General features: G+C 44.5%; 1 protein-coding gene across 8 annotated transcripts in view; it reads right to left on the reverse strand.

Moving 5' to 3' along the window:
- Positions 1-493: 493 nt before the first annotated feature.
- The window catches only part of LOC124020781 (golgin subfamily B member 1-like), a 40,259-nt gene continuing 28,460 nt past the window's right edge, over positions 494-12,292 (reverse strand). For 7 of the 8 annotated variants that reach the window (XM_046336054.1, XM_046336053.1, XM_046336052.1 and 4 more), the window contains 6 exons: positions 11,695-11,899; positions 11,379-11,519; positions 9,457-9,557; positions 8,996-9,109; positions 5,575-5,689; positions 494-3,928 (listed from right to left, as the gene is read on the reverse strand). In XM_046336054.1, the coding sequence (XP_046192010.1) occupies positions 3,770-3,928; positions 5,575-5,689; positions 8,996-9,109; positions 9,457-9,557; positions 11,379-11,519; positions 11,695-11,899 (835 nt within the window). In that variant the 3' untranslated portion in view covers positions 494-3,769. The remainder of the gene's footprint in view (positions 3,929-5,574; positions 5,690-8,995; positions 9,110-9,456; positions 9,558-11,378; positions 11,520-11,694; positions 11,900-12,292) is intronic. The other variant, XM_046336047.1, reaches the window with a different exon arrangement.

Below are 12,292 nucleotides of genomic sequence, written 5' to 3' on the forward strand. Positions count from 1 at the left end.
ATCCTATTACTAGGGTGCAGATAGATCCTATTACTAGGGTCCAGTTAGATCCTATTACTAGGGTCCAGATAGATCCTATTACTAGGTTCCAGATTAGTATTTCTTTATCAGGACACGTGGTCAGATAAAACTCCTGGCCCTACATCATGTTGAATATCTTTGCTGAAGGAGAGAAGGGAAACCTCCACCCCCTGATGTGAAATGAGATGCATACAATTGGGAGTTTTAGTGCATAGCTTTGAATGCAGCAGTCTTGTATAACTAAGCTTGTGGAGACACAGAATTCAGTCCCATTCAAAATCCTATTTTCCCTAACCCCTACCCTAGCTCCTAACCCCACCACTAATTCTAACCTTAACCCTAAACCCCCTGGAAATAGCATTTGTCCTTGTGGGGACAAACAAAATGTCCCCAGTTGGTCAAATCTTTGTTGTTTGTTTACTATTTTTGTAGGGACTTCACGTCCACACACATCAAAAACAGGTAACTTGAGTCGTGTTTTTCAAACAGATTTATTAAAATTCCTTTCTTCGTGAAAGTCAACCTCAAGGTATTGAACCCATTAATGCCTGGATAGGATAGTATTGCTGTCCAAACGATTTGACTTCTAAAAAATAGAGCCTATTTAGAAAATATGACATTTTGTTTTCACTCAGTAGCATTTCCTCTTATAAATAGATGTATTTTGTCATCCTTTCCTCAATCACACCATCTATACAGACCATCAGGACCACGGTACCATAACACCAACGTTAGAACAGGGTGGTAATTCATAGAGATAGAGGACTCATCTATACAGACCATCAGGACCACAACACCAACGTTAGAACAGGGTGGTATCCATAGAGATAGATAGAGGACTCATCTATACAGACCATCAGGGCCACGGTACCATAACACCAACGTTAGAACAGGGTGGTATCCATAGAGATAGATAGAGGACTCATCTATACAGACCATCAGGACCACGGTACCATAACACCAACGTTAGAACAGGGTTGTATCCATAGAGATAGATAGAGGACTCATCTATACAGACCATCAGGACCACAACCCCAACGTTAGAACAGGGTGGTATCCATAGAGATAGATAGAGGACTCATCTATACAGACCATCAGGACCACAACACCAACGTTAGAACAGGGTGGTATCCATAGAGATAGATAGAGGACTCATCTATACAGACCATCAGGACCACAACCCCAACGTTAGAACAGGGTGGTATCCATTATCTTTGTATCTGTGCCATCACAGCGTCTGACAGCATGGGCAGTGTCATTGAAGTAGTCAATCTTCTTCTTCACGATTAGCTGATCCCTCCTAATGACCCGGTTGGACATGACTCCAGCAGGGTCACCAGGAGGGATCAGCCAATGAAGTTGGAAGTCCAACCCAGTTGACTACATTAAAATTGTGGAAGCCCTCAATGGCGCTGCCCATGCTAATACAGCCTTTTGGCCACTAGAGGCCTCTATCATTCTCTATGGTGGTATCCCACAAAGCAGGAGCAATGTTTTTAGCTCAGCTGGCTAACTACCGTAAATATTCTGAAACACTAGATTTCCTATCCTGGTCCCAAATCTGTTTGTGTTCTGGCCAACTCCATTGCTCATTGTCAAGCCAAACGTGTTTGGTATAACAATGAGTGAGAAAGAGTTGGCATGATGACACAAACAAACAGCTTGTCACTCAGGCTTCATATTTCCTAGTGCAGAGAGGTAAAACACACTTGTTATTAGTATGACATTCTCTCAGTACTTCCCATGCTAAACTTGAAACAGATGAGATACGAACCAGAGAAATACAAATTATATCTCAAAGTAAGATGGCTGACATATTGCCTCCTGCTTTGTGAATTGCCACCCTGCACTATCAATCAAGTGATTAAATCAGCATGTAATCAATCGACAGATGAAGTAGAAATGTACAGTGAACAACAGAGCATTGTGGGGCACAGAGCAACAAATACAGATACAGAAATACACACAGTAGACTATCAAGGGTGCACACTTGCACCCTTTTACACTCCACCCTTAAATACAACATCTTACTTACACACTTACCAGGGTACATGCTCACAAACGGGGTAGGAGGATATTCTTCAGACCATGTGATCTGACAAGGTAAAACCTTTAGGTTCCAGTTAGATCCAATTACTAAGGTCCAGTAGATCATATTACTAGGGGCCAGTTAGATCCTATTACTAGGGTCCAGTTAGATCCTATTACTAGGGTCCAGATAGATCCTATTACTAGGGTCCAGTTAGATCCTATTACTAGGGCCCAGTTAGATCCTATTACTAGGGCCCAGTTAGATCCTATTACTAGGGTGCAGATAGATCCTATTACTAGGGCCCAGTTAGATCCTATTACTAGGGCCCAGTTAGATCCTATTACTAGGGTCCAGTTAGATCACGTTACTAGGGTCCAGATCAGTATTTCCTTATCAGGACACGTGGTCAGATAAAACTCCTGGCCCTACATTATGTTGAATATCTTTTCTGAAGGAGAGAAGGGAAAAAAACACCCCCTGATGAGAGTTTTAGTGCATAGCTTTGAATGCAGCAGCTATAGAATAGACCTTATAATTGTGCCAAGGCCACCATGAGACAGTTATTACCCAGGAGACACCAGGGGGTGCCAAAGGGAACATTGTGCCATAGCCTGGTAGTGCCAGGTTGAGCACACAGTGGGTTTGGTATTGGGGAGAAGGGTTGAGCAGCAGTGCAATAACATAGGCATCTTTGCAGAAATAGTACTATTGGCTTTTTCCACCCTTCTCTCCTGAAATACCGTATCTGTGTCTTGCCAGACATCAGCATCAGTCTGAGTGGGGCAGTTCCATCATGTTGTTGATGAATCATCTTAGACTTACACCAGTCTTTGTTCTCCAATGTGAATCTAAATGAGATAACAGTGGACTAGTGTTTATTTATTGTACACGTGCAAATGAACACACACACCTGTGCACACAAATGTGTTTCAAACACACACACACACACACACACACACACACACACACACACACACACACACACACACACACACACACACACACACACACACACACACACACACACACACACACACACACACACACACACACACACACACACACACACACACACACGTCTTAGGCTAGCGTTCATGTAGAATGGATATGGCTTTCTGTTCCGTCTCAGGCTTTAACACATAACAGACAGGATTGAAACGGCACTTTCTCCTGAGACACTCCAAAGGCTGAGTCTTAATAGTCAATAACAGTCTTCTTCCTCTCGCCTCCGTCTGCACTGATCTGACAAAAAAAATGGGTGAAAACAAGAAGGTAGGATCTAACCAAAGGATTCACTTTCAGCTGTCCATTTTCTTTTCAGACCATTGAGAACCAAGGGAAGGAGGTGAGGCGAAGAAGCCACAAGACTTGAGACACACCCCAAAAGCCCTCACTCTTATGAAAACTCTGGATACTAGACAAAACCCTGCAGCTTATTCTAAAAGGTGGAATAACATTCCAGGGGAAAAAGACATGGTTAACTACCTCGAAATGGAGTAGAACAGACATTCCTCTTTGTCGTGGAGGAAACGGGCCATGGTGTCTTGTCTACACATGACATTTGTATCTGCAATGTTAACACCCCCAGCGTCAAGTGAACTACATAGAAAAACATTGCGCAGAACAAACCGTCTTTGTTATGGAGGAAACGTGCCTTAGTCTGCTCTATAAATTATATTTCTATCTGCAATTTGTGATTGTTTTCACCCCACAGCACTAGAGGGCACCGGTGAGGCACATGAGGACAGCCACGTGCAGAATCAGCAGGTAGCCAAGGAAGAGGTAGCGCGAGCGGGCCCGTGATGTCAGCAGCTTGGAGCAGTACAGGCTCCGCCCCCGAAGCCAGCGCCTGCAGGCCAGCATCCCGCCTTTCACCTGGTTAGGAGAGGGAGGGGAGGAGAGGGAGAGTCGTTCGTCAAACAGGCATTGGTCATCATATTGGTTGCCATTGGTCATCATACATGTGATTGATGATTGGTGAGTCAAGAAGAACAGTCCTAGCCTGAGTGCCAGTCTGCTTGTGCCATCAACTCCTTGTCATGAGAAACACGTTTGCCTTGCAATGACAGTAATGGAGTTGGCCAGAGCACATAGTAGAATGAGGATGCACATGTCAAAAAACACACGTTTCAGCTTGATTCTTTTTACATTTGTTGAATTCAATATCTAAACCAGCCCCAACATGATTTCTGCCTTTCTCCAGGGGTGCTGACAAGAGCACAAACAGATCTGAGACCAGGTAGTTCTGCATCGGTGGCGGCCGGTGCCGTTTAAGATTAGGGAGGATGTTGTTTTTTGGTGCATGGCCTTATTTCTATTACATCATATTGGATGATGTCATTCATATTCTATTCACCCAGCTAAATATAACATCCATAGGTTTAGGCTCCTACAAGATACTCAACTTTGCCGAATATGTATCATGATGTTGCTACACCCTCCTAGCCTACAAATGAAGGTTTATAACGTAGTTGCACAGGTCGAGAGACAAAATTTTGGTAATCAAAATGACAGACAGGCTGCATATAATCACACAAAACAGTGTACAGCAAGCAATGCAGCCTTGAACACACCTGCCTGCGTTTAGTTGATCTGGGGTGTAATCATTAGTCCAAACAGTTCAAAGTGGAAAACTACATTTTCTTTGGACAAAGTCTCTCCCCATTTCATTTGCTTCTGTTTTTTTCTTTCTCCTTTTCTTTTTTTTTTACAGTTTTCTCCCAATTTCGTGGTTTCCAATTGGTAGTTACAGTCCTGTCTCATCGCTGCAACTCCCGTACGGACTCGGGAGAGGCGAAGGTCGATCCCTGCCGGCCAAAACCTCCCCTAACCCGGACGACGCTGGGCCAATTCTGTGTCGCCCCATGGGTTTCCGGGTCGCGGTCGGCTGCGACACAGCATGGACTCGAACCCAGAATCTCTAGTGGCACAGCTAGCACTGCGATGCAGTACCTTAGACCACTGCGCCACTCAGGAGGTCCATATTTGCTTCCATTTATCAAGAAACGTTTTGAAACAGAATCGGCGGAATGAATACCCCCGATCACACAGTTCACTTTCATAGTATCCACATACAGCATCAACCACTTTCCTTCTGGCATCTACAGGCTCTCCTCCTCTCACCTTTTCCCTTCGCTTGTGGACTTCAGTGCATAACAGTGGTCTGTGACCAGGTGCAACAACAAAAACCGTCTCCAAGCCAAACCGCTACTCAGCCTTCATTATTGTCACCATATTAAGGTTAACGTCAACCTAGAACTAACACGTTAGAAAACCCACAATCCAATCCATGTGTATAATCACACAAAACAGTGTACAGCAAGCAGTTTAGCAGTTACACCGACGGGCCACGGTGGCAAAAAAAATACAAATGAATTGGATTGAGATGCAGCCCATGCAAAGAAACAGACATCCCTGGCTTAACCAGACCGATTTGAATGGGGATTTTTAAAATGATGCCAAATAACTTTCCACAGGATTGCAAGACATCGACTAATTTAAGTTTTGTGAGTAACACTGACCTTGCGTGTGACCAGGGGTTCGTTGGGGTTGAGGATGAGGGCCTCCCACTCCTCCTCTGTATCCAGCTGGATGCTGAAGTCTCTCTGGGTCGTCCTGGATGGACTGGAGTCAACGCTGGAGAGGAAAGAGACGCCTTTACTACTAAGTGTGTGTGAATTCAATTCATCGGCGGAATGAATACACCCGATCACACAGTTCACTTTCATAGTATCCACATACAGCATCAAATGACTTTATTCATGTGCTTCTGCAACAACAACCAAAAGTACCACAGCAACAACCATTCACATCATCATCAAATCATCATGAACCGTTACCAGCATAACAACTACTGACCGGTCTATTTAAAAAGCACCTGTGTCAGAAAGTAGGAACATGTGCCAAAGAGAAAGGGTCTATTCTCAGTGATGAGAATTAAGAATCATTTTGAAAGATTCTTGAGAGTAGGAGCTAAGGGTCTATTCTTATTCACCAGAATTAAGAAGAATTTCTAGAGATTCTCGAGAGGTATTGATTCTCGAGAGACATTACTGTAATGTAAAGTTAAGTATTTCTCACGTCTCAAACGATACCTCCGGAGTTCACGCACAGCACTCACCCCACAGCTGCACCCCTCTAAGCAGGACAGTGTAAACAGCATTTTCAATGCATAGTTTATTGAGTTTTCACCTGAAACTGCAGTAACAGCCTGCTACATTCTGAAATGATCGCTGTATATTTAAGAAAGTGATGCTCAACAGTGTTTTTCCTCCCTTGGCTGCTCTGAGCCAACATCCAGGCAAGGAGCTGATCAACTCACTAGGGGATTTATCAAAGTACTCAGTCGCAATTTTGCATTTACCACATATAATAACTTCCACAATATTGATAAAATGAAGCCTGGTTTGTTGAAAGGTGACTTTAATATGCTGAAACTATACTTTTCGTATGAGAGGGGTAAACGTTAACGTTTGATATGCTAACGTTACTAGCTAGCATAGCTGACTAGCTGTATTATTGTCTTACATTTTAGACAACTTTTTTTATCCAGAGCGACTTAAATGAGCAGTTAGGGTTAAGGGCACACTAGCAGATTTCTTTCACCTAGTCGGCTCTGGGATTCGAACCAGCAAACGCTCGGTTACCTGTACAAGGCCCTTAAACGCTGGGCTACCTGCTCCCCATTGCAAGCTACATCTTGCAAGCTAAGTTTAGCTAATACGCGTAAGAACGAGAAAAAAAGCTTTAATTGTCTGCACATGCTTGTGAATTGTTGCATTATTCAAGAGTGTAATACGGTCTGGTTGCATTATTCAAGAGTGTAATACGGTCTGGTTGCATTATTCAAGAGTGTAATACAGTCTGGTTGCATTATTCAAGAGTGTAATACGGTCTGGTTGCATTATTCAAGAGTGTAATACGTTTTGGTTGCATTATTCAAGAGTGTAATACAGTTTGGTTGCATTATTCAAGAGTGTAATACAGTCTGGTTGCATTATTCAAGAGTGTAATACGGTTTGGTTGCATTATTCAAGAGTGTAATACGGTCTGGTTGCATTATTCAAGAGTGTAATACGGTCTGGTTGCATTATTCAAGAGTGTAATACAGTCTGGTTGCATTATTCAAGAGTGTAATAAGGTCTGGTTGCATTATTCAAGAGTGTAATACAGTTTGGTTGCATTATTCAAGAGTGTAATACAGTTTGGTTGCATTATTCAAGAGTGTAATACAGTTTGGTTGCATTATTCAAGAGCGTAATACGTTTTGGTTGCATTATTCAAGAGCGTAGTTCATATATTTTAGAGGAAAAGTTGCTCGCATTGTTGAATAGTTTCAAAGCTTACTGGCTCGTCAGTGGCTACTGCCATACTGATATTTACAGAGAATTTGGAGCTGCAGAGCAAGAATGTCACGTTGCGAGTCTCAACGAGAGGTAAGGCAAGCTTGTAACGTAAATTGAAAAGTTGATGTACATATTATGTAAATTGAAATCTTGTCATGCTGCCTCTCCTTAAATATTTGTCAATGAGAATAGCCTCTAAGTGAATTTGTGCGTGTGTATTACACCATGCCCAAACCGGGCACATGCGCCATAGATTTTGTCCCTCCACATGATCACGATACACAAGTTGAAATATCAAAACAAACTCTGAACCAATTATATTAATTTGGGGACAGGTTGAAAAGCATTAAACATTTATGGCAATTTATCTAGCTAGCTAGCTAATTTGTCTTATTTAGCTAGCTTTCTGTTGCTATTAGTTGCTATATAGTTGTTATTTTACCTGAAATGCAGAAGGTCCTCTACTCCGACAATGAATCCACACATAAAACGGTCAACCGAATCGTTTCTAGTCGTCTCTCTTCATTCCAGGCTTTTTCTTCCTTGGACTTTATATGGCGATTGGTATCTAACTTTCATAATAAGGTGTATTACCACAACCAACCGACCGACCTCTGTTCATATTTCAATCACCCATGTGGGTATATGCTTCTAAAAGCCAATGAGGAGATGGGAGAGGCAGGACTTGCATTGCGTTCAGCGTCACAAATAGAAGCAACTTCTATTTTAGCGCTTGCGAGCAGTGTGGGTGCAATGATTGAATAACATCATTATTTTGCAACGCTCGCGCACGCGTTCGGTTTGGGTAGCATGATAGAGTGTGAGAGACAGAGACAGAGTGGGTATGTTATTAATGGTCAAATTAAAATGTATTAGCTACATTTCCTGCAGTCTCCCCTAATGTCAGTGATGGCTGTAGTGAACGTTGAGAATGCTGTGATGCCAGACTGCTGTTTGTATAATATATATGCCATTTAGCAGACGCTTTTATCCAAAGCGACTTACAGTCATGTGTGCATACATTCTACGTATGGGTGGTCCCGGGGATCGAACCCACTACCCTGGCGTTACAAGCGCCATGCTCTACCAACTGAGCTACAGAAGGACCACGTTTGTCATGACAATGAGTTGGCATGGTAACTCAAACAGACTGGCACCCACACATAGTGTGAGAATAGCTGTGTGTGTGTGTGTCCAGTTGTGGCAAAATCTTTACCTATCCCAGTACTACAGAATACATATTATCCTCCTCCTCAGACCAGACCCCTCCCCTAGGCATGTCTCAACCCTGCATTAGTGTGTGTGTGTGTGTGTGTGTGTGTGTGTGTGTGTGTGTGTGTGTGTGTGTGTGTGTGTGTGTGTGTGTGTGTGTGTGTGTGTGTGTGTGTGTGTGTGTGTGTGTGTGTGTGTGTGTGTGTGCGTGTCACCTCTTGGCTCTGTCCTCAGCCAGTCCCAGAGCATGTCTCAACCCTGCATTAGTGTGTGTGTGTGTGTGTGTGTGTGTGTGTGTGTGTGTGTGTGTGTGTGTGTGTGTGTGTGTGTGTGTGTGTGTGTGTGTGTGTGTGTGTGTGTGTGTGTGTGTGTGTGTGTGTGTCACCTCTTGGCTCTGTCCTCAGCCAGTCCCAGAGCTTCCTCGGCTGCTTCCCTCCTGGTCCTCTCTTCAGCCAGACTCTCACTTAGCTGAACCACGCTCTGCTCCACCTCCACCAGCCTGCAACACACACACACACAATGTAGTCATTCTGACACTCCTTCAAGCCAAACAGTCTGGCATCACGGTATTCTCAATGTTCACTATGAAACCTTATGAGAGGTCACTGATTGGTTGTTGATATATATGAAGACTGGCAGACTGTTTGGCTTGACACTGACAGCAATGGTTGGCAAGAGCACAAACAGATCTGGAAACAGGCTAACCATACATGGACACAGAGAGCGAGAGAAAGAAAGAGAGAACATAATAGAGAGAACATAATAGAGAGAGAGCAAAACATACCAAGAAAGTGAGAGAGCGAGAGAGAGTTTGAGAGAGAGACAGACGAAGGGACAGAGAGTCACCTGGTCCTGAGCTCGCCGGCCTCCAGTGCTTCCATGTCTACCACAGCACTGCTCCTCTCCTGGGGAGCTCCCGGAGCCACTTCTACAGACAGCGCCCCCTGCTGGACGGGAGAGCAAACAGCAGGACATTTGAGCTGATTCACTTCAGTAGGACGAGCATGTGTCCAACGTTATATGCAAACATACATATACAGTATATCACAAAAGTGAGTACACCCCTCACATTTTTGTAAATATTTGAGTATATCTTTTCATGTGACAACACTGAAGAAATGACACTTTGCTACAATGTAAAGTAGTGAGTGTACAGCTTGTATAACAGTGTAAATTTACTGTCCCCTCAAAATAACTCAACACACAGCCATTAATGTCTAAACCGCTGGCAACAAAAGTGAGTACACCCCTAAGTGAAAATGTCCAAATTGGGACCAATTAGCCCTTTTCCCTCCCCGGTGTCATGTGACTCGTTAGTGTTACAAGGTCTCAGGTGTGAATGGGGAGCAGGTGTGTTAAATTGGGTGTCATCGCTCTCACACTCCCTCATACTGACTGGTCACTGGAAGTTCAACATGGTACCTCATGGCAAAGAACTCTCTGAGGATCTGAATTAAAGAATTGTTTCTCTACATAAAGATGGCCTGGGCTACAAGAAGATTGCCAAGACCCTGAAACTGAGCTGCAGCACGGTGGCCAAGACCATACAGCGGTTTAACTGGACAGGTTCCACTCAGAACAGGCCTCGTCATGGTTGACCAAAGAAGTTGAGTGCACGTGCTCAGTGTCATATCCAGAGGTTGTCTTTGGGAAATAGACGTATGAGTGCTGCCAGCATTGCTGCAGAGGTTGAAGGGGTGGGGGGTCAGCCTGTCAGTGCTCAGACCATACGCCGTACACTGCATCAAATTGGTCTGCATGGCTGTCGTCCCAGAAGGAAGCCTCTTCTAAAGATGATGCACAAGAAAGCCTGCAAACAGTTTGCTGAAGACTAGCAGACTAAGGACATGGATTACTGGAACCATGTCCCGTGGTCTGATGAGACCAAGATAAACTTATTTGGTTCAGATGGTGTCAATCGTGTGTGGCGGCAACCAGGTGAGGAGAACAAAGACAAGTGTGTCTTGCCTACAGTCAAGCATGGTGGTGGGAGTGTCATGGTCTGGGGCTGCATGAGTGCTGCCGGCACTGGGGAGCTACAGTTCATTGAGGGAACCATGAATGCCAACATGTACTGTGACATACTGAAGCAGAGCATGATCCCCTCCCTTCGGAGACTGGGCCGCAGGGCAGTATTCCAACATGATAACGACCCCAAACACATCTCCAAGACGACCACTGCCTTGCTAAAGAAGCTGAGGGTAAAGGTGATGGACTGGCCAAGCATGTCTCCAGACTTAAACCCTATTGAGTATCTGTGGGGCAACCTCAAACGGAAGGTGGAGGAGTGCAAGCTCTGGTGAACTCCATGCCTAAGAGGGTTAAGGCAGTGCTGGAAAATGATGGTGGCCACAAAATATTGACACTTTAGACTCAATTTGGACATTTTCACTTAGGGGTGTACTCACTTTTGTTGCCAGCGGTTTAGACATTAATGGCTGTGTGTTGAGTTATTTTGAAAGGACAGTAAATTTACACTGTTATACAAGCTGTACACTCACTACTTTACATTGTAGCAAAGTGTCATTTCTTCAGTGTTGTCACATGAAAAGATATACTCAAATATTTACAAAAATGTGAGGGGTGTACTCACTTTTGTGATATACTGTAGTAACCTACTGACACAGAGCACAGCCAGGTTACTATTCATTAAAACACACACGGACAAGGATACACACAGTCAGACACAGATACCAGACAAACACACACAAACACACTATAGTCATTCAGACACCAGACAAGCCTGAGACACACACACGACTTTCTACCTTTGCAAGGCCCTGGTGGTGCTGGTTAGGCAGGGCCTGGTTCTCCAGCCAATAGCAGCGGTTCTGGGTGTCTCTCAGCGTCTGAGACACTGCCCTCAGCTGGGCCGACACACCCCCTTTCTCCTCCACCACCTGCTGCAGCTGAGATAGGGAGATGAGAAGAGGACAGAGGAGCGGTTGGGAGGAGAGAAGATCTGTGTTGAGTATGGTGAACTTAGTGGAAACTGATTCAATACCTGTGCGTTGGTTTCTGTGTTCAGCACTTTGGTTGCAGAGCTGATTTGGGTTGTTTTGTGAGTGCGTGCGTGTTCAGTACCTTGGCGTTGAGCTGCTGGCAGTGCAGATCTCTCTGCTGGATCTCATAGAGGCAGCGCTGCAGGTGACTCTGCAGCTGAGTTCTCTCTGCCTGGAGCTGGGTCAGTGACGGGTCATCAGACACATCCTTCCCCACCAGGGCCATGGTCTCCTTCCTCTCCCCAGCCAGACGCTGGCACTCAGAATGCAGCCTGCTACTCTCAGACCTGGGGAAGAACAGAGGTCAGAGGTCATTGCAGCAACACTTGAGTGACCCACTGGTGGACCCAGTCAGTAGTGTGGTTTCTTCAGTAGCCTCTGTTTAGTAGCGGACAATCAATCTATTTGTATGGCTGTAGTAAGCAGTGAACCACTACTGGGCAAACCAAGGAACACACATGGAGGCAGGGGTCAGGGGAGATTCCAAATCCACTTCAAACACACTCAATATAAGAGGTGTATTGAAAATAGATGTGCCTATTTTTTTTTAATTCTCTAACTAATGGAATTGAGACCTGGTTTGTATTGGAGATGGGATTGGCAGGAGATCTAGCAGCTGAAGGGAATTGTCACCACGTGACAACTCATATAGTGCTCGACCATGGGGACCTGCCAGGGCA

The sequence above is a fragment of the Oncorhynchus gorbuscha genome, unplaced genomic scaffold (genome assembly GCF_021184085.1).
Source record: "Oncorhynchus gorbuscha isolate QuinsamMale2020 ecotype Even-year unplaced genomic scaffold, OgorEven_v1.0 Un_scaffold_910, whole genome shotgun sequence".
Taxonomy (NCBI): Eukaryota; Metazoa; Chordata; class Actinopteri; order Salmoniformes; family Salmonidae; genus Oncorhynchus; species Oncorhynchus gorbuscha.